The 14,839-nt window shown below is 38.2% G+C and overlaps 1 protein-coding gene and 1 long non-coding RNA gene across 3 annotated transcripts in view; one reads left to right on the forward strand and one right to left on the reverse strand.

The window, feature by feature from the left end:
- zeb1a (zinc finger E-box binding homeobox 1a) overlaps positions 1-11,875 on the reverse strand; it is a 67,569-nt gene extending 55,694 nt beyond the window's left edge. The window contains exon 1 of one of the 2 annotated variants that reach the window (XM_053486139.1): positions 11,692-11,875. In XM_053486139.1, the coding sequence (XP_053342114.1) occupies positions 11,692-11,749 (58 nt within the window). In that variant the 5' untranslated portion in view covers positions 11,750-11,875. Of the gene's footprint in view, positions 1-10,715; positions 10,906-11,691 lie in introns of those variants that run through there. The other variant, XM_053486140.1, reaches the window with a different exon arrangement.
- LOC128512742 (uncharacterized) lies at positions 11,049-13,218 on the forward strand. The gene is made up of 3 exons (XR_008356321.1): positions 11,049-11,233; positions 11,378-11,491; positions 12,972-13,218. It is a non-coding gene; the product is annotated as an uncharacterized LOC128512742 (long non-coding RNA).
- The last annotated feature ends 1,621 nt before the right edge of the window (positions 13,219-14,839 follow it).

The raw sequence follows: 14,839 nt of genomic DNA on the forward strand, positions 1-14,839 counted from the left end.
ACATAATGATGTAAGCAGGTATGCTGTTTCAGAATGAAGACACGGCCACGGTAGAGTCAGATAAAAGTCACTACAGTAGAATTGCGAGCATAATTCGTTCAGGAAGCACGCTCCTATTACAAAACATTTGTAAACCAAATTTAATTTTCCCATAAGAAATAAACTCAAAGTATTCGTTCTACAGCCCAAAAAAAAAAAATACATAAAAATTATTAATACAAAATATAAAGTAAAAATAAAACAAATTAACTTGCACTTTACCTTTAAAAAAACTTAAAAATAAATCCCGACAGGTAAGTGTTTTCGTTTGTGCACACAGGCGCTGTGCGTGTGTGTGTGTGTGCACGCACATTACACACACACACACACACACACACAGCGCCAGACACGCACTCTCTGCCTTACACAGAAACTCTGCTCTGTCACAATTCTTTTCAAAGGTAATGTGCCGGTTCATTTGTTTTTTTTTTTACTTTACAGCAGTGATTTTGTTAGTATGCACTCAAGCGAGTGTGACTAGCGATGTTTCTTGCAAATTTTTCAGATAAAACAGTCTCTTCGTTAATGTGTGTGTCATGCACACTCGGTCCGCGACTGGCACTAGGACCCGGAAGTTAAGCGGTCGTGAACCAGGAAGTATAAATGGAGTAAACAAACCATAGCACCTTGCTCAATCATTGAGTTTTGCCCATGCCAGGCCCGGAATTGTTCGTTAAATCGTGAATACTCACTTTCTTGGGTTTGCTTTCTGATCGAGTGTGTATTTATAGGACGCAGGTTAGATTGTGTCTTTCCCTTGCCCCCCATTTGTGAGAGTCCTTAGATCAAATAGCGTGATTATCCTGCCTACTCGTGTTCTCCCGCGTTTGGGTTTACCATTCATGCAATAAAGGGCTAACCGCTAAAGCTACGTTTTCTGATCACCTAAGGTTAGTTCTTGACAGAATGACTGAGCCTTCAGCGGTGAACCCAGCGGATCACGCGCACGTGCAATGTGGTAGATCAGCACGCCAAGCTTATCAATAAGCTAAGCGGAGAGATCGCTTATCTGCGCCTGGGCCTCCAAGACGGCGTGGCTCTCCGGCGGGAGAATGCGGATCTCCGTGCGGCTGTGGATAGCGCGACTAGCCAGCCCCTCCTTCTGATGTATTTCTGACACTTCCATATAAATGGGATGGCACGGACAGAAAGTGCAGTGTGTTTTTGACAGCGCTTGATCTGGTGTTCGAGTTTAACGCCACCAGGTACTCCACCGATCGGCTACACATTGCTCTCCTGGTTTCAATGCTATCCGGGCAGGCAGCTGAGTGGGCCACGGCAGTTCTACGGGCAGATACAGACACCGCCCACTCCTACAACGAATTCAACCGCCAACTAAAACACACTTTCGAACACCCAGCGGGCGAGGTGGAGACCGACACCAAACTCTACCATCTGTGGCAAGGAGGATCGTCCGTGAGCCGGTACACAGCTGAATTCCGGACCCTCGCTGTGCAGACCGATTGGGGGGATGCCGCGCTCCAGACATCCTTCTCAGGGGGCTGGCTTCACGAATAAAAGACGAGCCAGCCCCAAGGAACCTGCCGCCTGCACCCACCTTCTTCTACGCCACACCACGACCACCTACAGCCTTCACTACCACCACTACCGGACCTGTCGGATCTCCACCTCCTGCCGTGGTTGACACTGGAGCCAGGGAACCCATGCAACTAGGACGCGCCTCCCTGACCATGGCAGAACGCGAACGACAGTATCGAGGGAGTCGTGTGCCTATTGTGGGTCAGCGGCACACCACCGGGCGATCTGCCCAATTCGCCCGGGAAACGCGCAGCCCCGGTGAGTACGAGGGGAGACTCACCGGGCCCCCTCCACCACGACCAGCATCACCATGCCTTATTTCTTAACTAAAACCCTTCATCACTTCACCTATGGTGAACTCCCAAGCAAGTGAGTACTCACTTTCTTGGGTTTGCTTTCTGATCGAGTGTGTATTTAGCTTCCCACACAAACAGACAGACACAGAGCAGTTTCTGCCTTACATAAAAACTGCTCTGTTGATCAGATCTGTTGATTCTTTTCAAAGGTAAAATGAAATACAACAGGCTGATATACAGAGAGGGAGGGAAAAAAAGAATCTTTACCCTCTAATAAGATTTGATTTTGCTTTATATGCGCATACGCGCGCTGCACAAACACGCTTACAAACACAAAATAAGATATGTTTCACACACACACGTGGTCAGAGTGTTATAGTAAACAGTACACGCGTGCACAGATGTTGACTATACCAGAAAGCGACGTGCACTAAGACCCAGCAGGGGAGATGATTACCTACAATTCCGCAGCGCAAGAGAGAAAAAAACGTTGGCTCAGTTGTGATCACAAGACGCTCAGCGTCAAATCAAGAAGCGCATGCATGATACATTATACTTGGTGCTCGTAAACCAAGACAATGCTCGTTTTTCAAGTCAATTTTTTTTTAAATCTTTGCGGAACACTCGTAAACCGCGTTACTCGTAATCCGAGGTTTCACTTATATAGTTATGAATGTGAACTGTTTTGACACAGATCCAGACACACACTTCCACAGAGTACAATGACCTAATCAAAGCTAGGATTTAATATTGAAATTAGCATAATCTATACACTAATTAGGAAAATAGTCATTCAATATTGATGTCCATGCATAAATTTAACTTAGTTGAGAAAAATTCCAGATAATTTTGTCCCTTCCCCTCAAAATCCACACTCCTTTATCCGAAGCTATCCTTGACTCTTGTCATAATTTCAGTTTCTCCAGAACACTTCACAAAAAATCCCCCTTTACAAATTATTTGTAATGCTTTTTGGGATGTTTTAGAAATAACAGACTGGAAGCAGGCTTGTTGAATCCAATGAAATTTTATTCTCTGCTGCTATTCAGCAGCAAAAGTGTAAGCACACACACACACGCACAAACACACACACTGCTGACTGTGGTGGTACACTCCCACACTGATGGGATTCCTCCGCCTATTTCCGTCTGCTGGCAACCTCAAGGCTACCACAATGTGTAAGATTGTTTTAATTATAACAGTTATGAAAGAGAGATAAATTATTATACTGTTTAATGCTAGTTGATTTAATACTATTGATAAGGGATGGAAATCACCAGAAAGCAATATCACGATACCTCGGTGTTGATTCGATTACCACGAAATATCACGATACCTAGATGTTGATTCTGTAAATTTCACCATTTTTATAATTTCCTCATTCAATATTTTTAAAAATTTGGCTGAACTAAACTAGGCATGCTTAATTAAACAAAGCCCATTTCTTATAGTATGTTAAAAAATATATATATTATTAAAACACAAGAGTTCCACCTTTAACTTCACATTAAGTTTAAAAATCTAAAGCTTTACTGAGTAGCACATTTACTGTTATGTCATCTAAAATTGTTACAAACAAACTATAATTCTATAAAATTCTATAAAAAAAATATAAAACAATAATTTACTCCTACCAGATCGGTAGCAAATGCGTGAATATTCTTGTAGGATCATTAAAAAACGCAGATGTTAACCGCATTAAAAGTCTCAAATCTCAACTTGAAAGCTGTGTTGTGTAGTTGTGAGAACACAGCTAAATACGGCTTCTAATGTGAGTGAATCACAAGACTAATTTGCTTTTTGACATGGTTTAAAACTGTGCATATATAATGATCGGAGGCTTTTGACATGCGCAACTTTTGATAAGGTAATGCCATAAAAATGCGTTTCTGTTGCACCACTTGAAAGATCAGGCACTCAGAGAACTGGTTATATTTGAGGCTCATCCTCGTTTTATTCTCCCTACCTAAATTTAAAACTACTTTTACTTTTGGTTAATTAGTCACCAGTCACGGTTCGTATATGTATATGTGTTGATAAAACTAAATAGATGGTTAAATAAACAAACAAACCTATTTTGTTGACAATACAAGGGCTTTATGGAACTGCTGAATAAAAGTAATATCACTGTGCTGTTATGCTGGATATCTGCATGGATGTGAAACCGTCAGCTGTGCTGATATTTATCACAACAGCATTCCATGTTATGTGACTTTACCTATAATGTTAAATGATAATGTCTTAATTTGATAATAACCGCATCAACATTATATTATGACCAGTGGCTGCTTAGCCTGTTTTTGGTATTTCCTCCTCTATTGATAAACACATGAAGTAGGCCACCAGTAATGCAAGCATGAATAGGACTTCTTAGAGACTACAGTAATAGAAAATCTCTTCATCTGAATCTTTAAATTACCAAATCTTTTATTCATAAATAATACTCATTGAAACTTTCTTGATGATAAAATGACTAAACATTAAACTGAAATTAGCCTGAAAATGAAGAAAAGATGGGCCACTTAAAAATTCTAGAAAATGTGTGTTTTTACATTTGCTCTGGGATGACTACAGAACACTCATTGTTAAAGTAGTGTGTATTATGAAGTGCTACACTGGATGCTTAATACATACCTGTCTCAGCAGCTGCATCACAAAAATCTGGGCTGGTTACTGTCGCAAACAACTCTAAGTTGGGCACATTTACATTTCTCCTTTTATTCTCCTTTAATGTGGCCTTCTCTACACCCATTCTCTTTTTGCTGTCCATAGCAATGCTATCCATAGTTAAATGCTACCACCACTCTCTATTCCAACTCTAAACCTGTATAACTGTCATGTAATCTGGGTGCAATCAGGGATCTCGGAGTGCCACTCTCACTACACGGACACATATGCACCTGTTAGTGTATATAAGTATGCAGCTCAGAGGACAGCTACAAAACAACAACTTGCTCCAATGTTATTACGTTTATAGCGTCACCAAGCAACAGACCACTTCATCAAATATACCCCACACTAAGCTTTATCTACATACACACATATTTCCTGACCTGTCAATGGAATTATTTTTTCTTAAGCAATAAAATATTGTCTGGGACAATGTAAATTTGCACCCCCTTTCTCTTTCTCCTTCTCTCTCTTGCACACACACACACACACAGTAGCAGACATAAACCAATCCTGTGTCTCCACATATTGGCCAGTCTTTAAAAGTATATCTACATGTTATTTCTTTTATTAATAAAACACAGTCTATGCATCATGTGTGTATTAGGTGATTATACTGTGTAATGAAAATGGTCAACATGTACTCTCAGGCCAAGAGCTATAAAAATGAGCATTTAATGTGCATGTGTGTAATTAATGCAACACAGGCTAGTCTTAGTAAACCCACCAGATTTTGGTGGTTATAGAGGGTACTGTTGTCTATTGTATAATAAGTATTCACTTTTTTTCCATTTCAAGAGAACTTATGCAATATAATTTAATATAATTGATGAAACTTATAACATCAATCAAACAAACAAAAATCTGTCGTAGCAACGGAATACTTTGATCCAGGGTTTGGGGGCAGTCGTGGATAGAGGAAAAGTGTGATGCCGATGCAAGATGATAGAGTGTGATCTGTGTGTGTTGCATATACTTCGCAAACAGGCGAAATGATGAAAAACTTGTGCACAAACAAGCCAGTTGTTCAGGACACACCATTCATTAGCTATACATGACCTGTAGACCCTGCACTGCTTATTACTAAGAAAACCAGGTTCAGTGAGGTAACAGTATCATAGCAAAACTTCTTTGTCCGAGCACACATTCACATCTTCCACAACAAAACAGAAGAGCCACCTTGTGGTGTTATTTGGGATTACCATGTAGCCATATTACTAACGCTCTGACTTCGGACAGTATTTTAAAAATTGCCAGTTAGTGCACATCTTTAATTTCTGAATAAGCTACTTCGCAAATTTAATTAAATTCCACAAAAATATCCAGTATGGGTTGTGGATAGCAGATTTGACCATCCTCCTTTTTGTTTATAATTTTTTTTTAGGGAAAAAATAATAATAATTTGGACAATAAAATAGCTAATGTATATCTATGCTTCCTAATAATGGTTCTATAAAGATCTGGTCAAATTCCTATGAATGGTTTGAATGGGAAACATTTGACAACAGACAACAATAACACCGCACAAGGCTGATAGTGATCCCTACAGTATGTAGAAAAATACAAATCCTACAAAAATATATTTTTTATTGGTCAGTAAGAGGCCCAATGCTGCTAGGGGAGGAGAATGTGCACATACATTTTTTTGTTGAAAGTCTAGATCATTAAAAGTGGATCTTTCACTTTCACCCAGTTGGTGTCCTACATGTTTTTCATCAGACAGTGATGATATGATAGTTTGCGTCTACCCATATGGATGTAATGCTAGCATGCTCCTGAGACCTGGCTGAACATTTTAAACTAAGTTTCTTGAAAAAATTCTCATGCAGAATTGAGGGAGAAATTGCCATCTAGCCCTAAATTGTTTCAGTTTAAATCCTTAGCAAAGTAATCTACATAGCACAATTCATCCATTAGTTTGAGTTATGTCAAATCAAGTGTTTTGCTATAGAAAAATGCACCCCTACTAATAATAATATTAATATTGCATTAATTAATTAGAAACAACATGTTATTTAATACAATTACCCGATTTAGGAATTTCAGGCTCAAAAATTTATTCGATGCAAAAACCTAATGGTCAAATATTGCCTGATATCTGGAACCCATGGACCTTTAAGAAAATCCCATTTTGCTGCCTTTGAATTGCTTTTACTGTACATTTTGGGCCATATGTGTACTATGAGGGAATGTCCTATCAGGTTATACAGAATTTTACTGAATCTGCGAAGAAAGTCTAGCTACATGCATTTCAGTTGCACTGGCTGCCGTACAGTATATACCCATGCCATGACGCTGCCTTATGCCCTTTTGTGGTAATGTACAGATGCAAAACAAATTTATTGTCGAAATATTTTTGGACCACACTTTCATTTCCTCAAAATAAGAATATAAAGCTCTTTAAAAGAAAAAGAAAAAAAAAGACAATACATAATATATGCTAGGGAGCGTAAAGAGATCAGATTTTGGACACTGGAAAAAGGAAATGTGGTTAGATGTGTCCTCAATTCCAGAGTGAATGTGTGTCAGGGTAAGAAGGGAAGCAATGCACCATCATACATAGTGTCTAGTGTACAGGCCTATGAAGGCCAGGTTTTGGTCAGGTGTAGACTCAGCAATGTTATGTGGCAATAAAATGAACAAGCAGGTTATCCCAAGGATTTTAACCTTGATGGTTAGACTATTCTATGACAACAATTCAGTACTTCATTGGGCTCAAATTGTGGCTCTGGAGGCATGAGAAATCATTTCCACACATAATCCACTACAGAATCTTGAACTAAACCACTTTAAAAGTCTTTGGTGAACTTAACTTAAGGTAAATAAAGTATGAGTTTAAAAAATAAAAAAAGTTAATTTCTGCCATTAATCAAAGCTAAATCTACTCCAACAAAATATAAGAGTGTGAATTTTATTTGACCACACAATATACAGGGCATCATGAAAAATTGTAATATGAACATTTTTTTTTTTTTGTTAAACTCTTATTTATTCTGCATTCATTAAATGTAAAGCAAAATATTTCAAGCCTTTTCTTATTTAATTTTGATTATTATGTTATAGATTATTTTTAAAAATCCAGAATATTAAATACTTTATTTTAAGTACAAGTAAATTACTATTAATTGAGTACAAATTCTGTGTACCATCGGTCTAGTTCAGCACATGGTTCAGCACAGTCTAGTTCAAGGCATGGAAGACTCCTGACTTCATAATTGTCCAGAAGATGAGAATCAACACCCCCAATGAGGAGAGTAATCCACAGAATATCATCGCTGTTTCAAAGCATATTTATAGAAGGCTGCCTGGAAGAGAATAATGTGGTAGGAAAAGAGCCACAAGCAACGACGATAACAGCAGCCTTAAGATGACTTTCTTAAAAGTCATGCACAGACATCTCCATGAAACGGGCTGCATTGCTTTTATCAAGCCTTGCCTGGGACAACATCAGAAGAGTTTTATCTGGGCTAAGGACTTTTTTCTGCACTGTTGCTCAGTGGTTCAAAGTCCTTTTTTTCAGATGAAAGTAAATTTAATTGTCGATTAGCTAATGACATCATCAGGCTTAATTCATACGTGAACTGTGCATGTCGGTGGTAGGCTTGAAGTGAGTAATAACAGGTAAGAACACCTTTACAACCAAAAATCTCCTGAGCGTGGGAAAATTTCACTCTTAACTTGAGTCAAACAGCCAAAAGAGTCAGAGGGCAAGACTTTGTGCTGGCAGGGACGTGGACCAGTGCAGCTTTGTGAAGGACGCAACAGTGGAAAAGGATTCACACCTGAAGGTAAAGTGACTGTGTGTTGTTGTGAGTCAGGTTTTTATTTCTAGTTCTCCTCAATTAACTTTTTTACAAACTTATTAATTGCTTCAATGCTGGCTTTTTTGGATGAAACCATCCTGTACACACCACTGAGCAAACGTACTGGTGTGCGGTGGTATCTCTGCATGTGCATTCTCTCTCTTGCTGTTGTGCTATTTACTTTTAATAGTTAATAGTTATAATTATATAATTATAATTATTTGTTTATTTTATTGCTGCTACTTTGCTTTTCCTTGGTTTTAGATTTAGTTTTATCAGAAAAGTTCATTAAAAGACATTTTTTTAAATCAAGTATTGTTATTGTTAGTTACCACATGCACAAAACAACCTCAAGCTAAAGATTTAATAGCTTTAAGATTTGTTTAACCGATTAATCATTTCAAAAATCTAGAAAATAATTAATAAGCAAACTAATTGATAGTTGCATGTATTTTTCATTCCCACGTGTGACCTGACCTGACAAGAGAGCCAATGTGTAATAGCTAGCAACGGGGTCATCCTCGCCCATGATTAGTAGGAGTAGTAGTAGGAGTTTGTATTTTCCTTAGTTTCTCTAAGATTGGTCTTAAAATATTCTTAAGCTAAGACTCCTAGTTAGAAGTTTTTAAGTTAGGAGCTCTTATGAGAAGCTTTATGAATAGATCCCCAGGTCTTTGATAATGCCTTAACAGTGCCACAGGTTGATCGCCTTCAAGCTGTATGCAGTATGCAGTTTGCAGGCCCAACCAAGTACTGAGTGCATAAATTAATATTCTTTTCAGAAGTTAGACATTTTTGTGTTGTAAATATTTTTTTATTTATCCTAGGAAATATTTAAATATATTAAGATACAGTGGTACCTTAGCATACAAATTTAATCTGTTACGGAGGACAAGATCTTAGGGCCAAAATCCGTATTGTGAAACTCATTTTCTCAGGAAATAACGTAAATGCAGATAATCTGTTCCAGCCACACACCGATATTGGTAATACCAATATTACCAATTTCCAAACTTGTAATCATAATTTTGCATATAAAAAAATCAAAATATGTAGAAAAGACATGTAAATAATGTAAAATATAAAATAAATAGACATTAAATCTCACTTAACCTTATTTATGATTCTCTTCTTGGCACTGGCTGCTTTACAAACAAAACTGAAAGTGGCTTCCTTTTATTCTTGCTTTCATCTATGCTAACATTTTTGTGACTTATGGTGCTATGTCTTCACAAAATCTTGCACAAAGTGCAAAAAAAAAAAAAAGTAAACTCACAACGCTTGGCTTTCCACTGATACAAACAAGTTCACTCGTCTGCCGAAAATACTTCGTTTGCTGAGGCAAATTTCTTACAAACTTGCAGTTCTTGAGGCGAAAATTCATGAAATGGGCTTGTATGCCAAAGTACCACTTTAATGGATTTTTCTATTTTTATAAGATGTAAACCATACTCATCAAAATTTAAACAAGAAAGGCTTGAAATATTGCACTTCACATGAAATGAATCTAAATTAAATTACAAATAAAATCATTTTCCCATGGCATTTTAGTTTACTGTTGTTGTTTTTATTATTGTTGTTGTTGGTATTACTAACCAGTTAATACATTGATTGATTGATTAAGTAATTCATTATATCAGCCCCGAAAGGCTGTGGTTCATCCGGGGGAACGTCCGGTCCTGTGGTCCACTGCAATTCATAGACCTCAACAAGTCGGAGCTTTGGATGCACACAGCGACCGGCAGGATATTAGCCAGGTGGTTTTAATGTTATGGCTGATTGGTGTATGAATGTGCAGACAACTAAAGAAACACAAAGTAAAGAACAAAGCAGAACTCCCAGAATCAATACATATGTCGAAAGCATTTTTTTCCATGTTAAGGCGTTTAAAGAATTCGAAGGTGCTCGATATTTTGGTGCCACAAGCAAAAACGGCTAACCTGTCCCGTATGTCATACAGCGTTCGTGACATTTTAACGACATTTTCAACAGAAAATGAAAGAGACGCGTGCTGAATCACCTATGAAGGTGTTACATCACCTAGTCTACCTGGCCCGTGTCCGACACAAGAGGCAAACCACATCCCTCACTGCATCATCTAACGGTCCGCTCCCCCACTCCGGCCCCACCTACATTACATAAACGCTTCACAGGAAACTGCTTCCATTGCACACACACACCGCTGAAATATCTAGCAACCACCTTATGCGCTGCTTTCGCTCTTGCTCGCCCCCCCGATCGAGAGGAACGCGTGTGCGGAAAATAACTAAACGGATCAGATAGACCGGCTAAACCCAAGCCTAAATCCGAAAACAGAAAAATCCGTCTTTGTTTCGCCGCTGAAATCAGAATACCATCTGTGTTCTACCTGCACAAGTTGCCATTTGCTGCAGCGTGCACGCGCCTCAGCTCCTGGTGATTGAAACGGTTTTCAGGCGACAGTCTCTTTTCACGGTTTGTGCTCGAGCCGCTCCAGAGGCGAGAGGCGCGGGTTTAGCCGTTAAACAATGTATTAGCCTGCGCCCGTCTGTTTCTGCTTATCGTTCAGGTAGACACGGTGATGGCTCCGGTAGCCTACGCGGGGCGGTGCGAGGCTCACGCGTCACACGCACGCACGCACGCAGGAAAAGGTAGCTCACGCTTCTATAACGGAATAGCGCGAGTCTGGTGTCATTTAAAGGAAGCGCAACACTGCAAAAGCTCATGATAAGCACAAACTAACACCAATCATTTGACTCTTATCCTGATAGAAACCCAAAAATGTAACATTGCCTTACAGTACAACAGTTTCGCTAAAAGACAAACGCACAAACACATCGTATAAGCAAGTCTTAAAACTCACACTGAATGGAAAATAACAAGACGGTTCTGGACAACCTAAATAAGGTAATGTGTTTACACTGTTCGCAAAACTAAAAAGGTTGTACCACGTGGACAATTGGTTTATGCATTTCCTCACAGCGTTGGTCAGCAAGAACAAATGAAATATTAGAAATGTTTTGTTGTTTTTTTGTTCCCTCCGTGACTAAGTTAAGGGGTTCGCTATTCGGACAACACGACAGGACATGCCACGTGAAACAGCCGAGACACAGTGAGGAGTTCCTCCAGATAACGGTCTGGGCACGGAGCAGCTTATTGCCACAGGTACACGAGCTAACGGTTCAGCGTATGCTATCCATTTGGAAAGTCAACCAACTCTGCACACTTTTACTCAGTACTTGGAAATAAAGTAGCACAACTAGGCGTTAAAATGCTCAAAAAGTGACTACACTTTAGCATCAATTAAAAACGAAACAATCTTCATTGTTTTTATCCGCCTGTCCAGATTCTTACAGTTCACTCACCGTTATTTCTCCTCGGTTTCGACTGCTTTCTGCGCTGGCACCTGGGGCCATCCGCCATGATTTTGTACCGCGGCTTGGCTCAGCATGATTAATGCACCAGCAGCCCCCCCATTCCCCCCTCCCGTCCTTTTCGGGGGCATTCCTGCACCTGGTTTACGACACTCTGCTTTACGACAATCCTTAAGTTCACTGTTCCTCCTGATCTCTGCCCTCACTCGCCTGTTCATCACTGATTTTGTTTTTAGCGCACAACAATAATCACAAAGCCAACATATCACAGGTAAAGAAAAAAATGCCACTAAAGTAAAAAAGCCACTCCCAGTGATAAGAAGCATCGGACTAGGTAGTAGATAGACTAACCCTGTATGTGTTTGCATTTGAACCACTTTGGAGACGCGAGCTTGATCACGTGATTTCACATTTTGCATGAACAGTTAAATAATCAGGGTGCTTTCACACAAGCGCTTCTGAGTCGGACCAGAATTCTCTTAGTCTGGGTTTTTTTTTTTTTTTTCGGAAACAACAAGGGACCGTACATGAGGCCTCTGGAAATCAGGAGTCTGGGGTGCGGCTCGCCTGAACTCCAGTGCGGTTCACGTTTGATGTGAAAACTATCTAATCCACAGAATATGAGAGGAAGTAAACAGGACGTAAACACTACTGATGACATGCAATTTGTTTAACGGTTGCACAATGATGAGCAGAAAAATAATCTAAGAAAGAAATTTCCAGATTTGTACAAATTAGAAATCAAGTTCCTTGGAGCACTAAAAAGTAAAAACATTAAGGTAGCAGGAACAGAAAGTACATGATTCCCTTTAGAGAACAGGAAGCTTAGCTAAGAAAAAGGAGGTTTTTCAAACTCAACAATCCAAACAACATTGTTGGGCACGACCACCAACTTCACCATATAATGATTTACCTTCTGAATCACATGACTATGTCAGATGAATCAATGGATAATCAATGAGTCTGACATTGATTGAATGAGTAAGTGAGTCTTACTTACACCTGCCTCCTTTATACTGTTTTAGCATATTAGTTTTAGTTAATATAACATGAATACAACACAGGCTAGTAGGCTGCTAGAGTGGTGTGGTGGTGTACTTAGGTTTGAAACCAGATGGTTGCCCAATCTAAGCTTAAAGTGAACTTTTTATAGTAAGGCTGTAATACTGAGTGTTTGTTGATTCATTTTTAATTTTTACAAATATTTAGTTATTGATACTGATCCAGCAAATGTGTGTTAAACTTATGTAATTACATTCTTGTTAATACAGACAGTTCAACCACCTCTGATGGGCCAGAGAGCAATCAATGGACGAGAATAGTACCTGTGTTATCAGGAAAAGGAAGGTCCAAACTGATGTCACTGGCATGATGGCATACATGGATATAAAAAAATAACTATGATTTCTTCATGCAAGAAGAACAAACTGCAACATCAGCAAGAATAAGAAATCATGACACATGGATAAAAGCTGGAATGGATTTAGAGCAGCATGGATGTAGGCGTCTCCAAGTTATCATAGAGTTTGTCTTGAGTTAGTCCTTTAGAGCTAACATTTTGGTGTGGCATGGCGGTGTAAAAAACATTTCACTGACCGTATACATCTATTTTTATTTTATTTTTCTTCATTTAAATTTTTTAAATTAAAAAGCTTATATCCAAATGCCTAATGTTTTTGGATTGTGAACAATGTTTGTCAAACCAAAACTTTAGCAATGATTAACATACATTTGTTAGTAATAGATTTCTGTGTTTTTAAACAATAATGTTTACTCAAATCTAGACATCGCAAAAATAATCCCATACAATATTACATTGCATGACTTTAAAATCAATAACACCAATTAAACTGACCAGAAGGTGTCACAATCAAATAAGTTATGTGCCTCTGTTTCAAATACAGTAATTAAATTGTATATAACAAAACTCCGAAATTCATATAAATTAATACCATTTATAAAACAACGCCAGATTTAGAATTTAGAATAGAATTTATAATTTTATTTATAATTAATTATTCAAGGTCTAATAGTAGCACAATAGGTGCACAAAGCATCAAACAATAGACTTGTTTGCTTGTTGGGGATTTAGTTCATTGCCCCATCATACTGTTTATTATTAAACTTCAAGTTTTATATAAATTATGAGGAATGCAAAAAATCTTTTCATCATGCATCGCCATCCCCATGAGACAGCCAAAAGCTCTCCCAGTGGTCATTCAAGACACAGTGGTAGTAGCCTGTGAAGGTGTTGTTCTTTAATTACCAGGATATGATTTTATGAACTATAGAAGCAATAGATATTTAGTATCCCTACAGGCACTTTCACAGGCTCAAAACTTTCAGAGCAATCAGAAAAGAGTGTGCCCTAAGAGTGTGCCTACATTGCTCTAGTATTGGCCTTCTGAACTTGGTGTTTTGCCTTGTTATTTCTAACCTGAGGATGACACATAGCTCAATGAATGTAGCCTGCATCATTTGAGAAGGATTCACCTACTGTTAATTTATCCAGCGGGTCAAGACATGTTCTCACCACTGCAGATGGATGCAAGTTCTCATAAAACAAATACAGTGCAGTTAAATATGAAATTTGTAATTTATATACAATTTTTAAAAACACATTTCAAAACTTTTCGCAGAATATTTGCAGTAGCCAAACATCCGGCTCACCTTACAGAATGCATTTTTGTTCTGCAAATAAAGCTGCAAATTCATTGCACATGAATTTGCTCTCAGAATGCACAACACATTTATTGCAGAACATGACTAAAAGGCTTAAAAAGAAAACACATACAGCATTGGTTTTACATTTTGGATATCTTTTTGTAACCTGGGCAGCATTCATTTAAACTTGCCTTGTGTGTGTTCTCTGTTATATGTCATTTAAAAAAGTCAGGGTTTCATAGGCTAAAATATGCCACCACAGTGAGCATAAAATATGTATATATATACATATATATATATATATATATATATATATCTTTTTTTTTTTTTTTTTTTTTATAAAATATGTATTAAAATAAAAAATGTATAACATTTTCTATACATATGAGGGCTGGGGACCGTGTGTATTTATATAGGTGTATATATATATATATATATATATATATATACACGTAGGTGTTTTGCCTGCCATGTG

Source organism: Clarias gariepinus, chromosome 25 (assembly GCF_024256425.1).
Source record: "Clarias gariepinus isolate MV-2021 ecotype Netherlands chromosome 25, CGAR_prim_01v2, whole genome shotgun sequence".
NCBI classification, from domain to species: Eukaryota; Metazoa; Chordata; class Actinopteri; order Siluriformes; family Clariidae; genus Clarias; species Clarias gariepinus.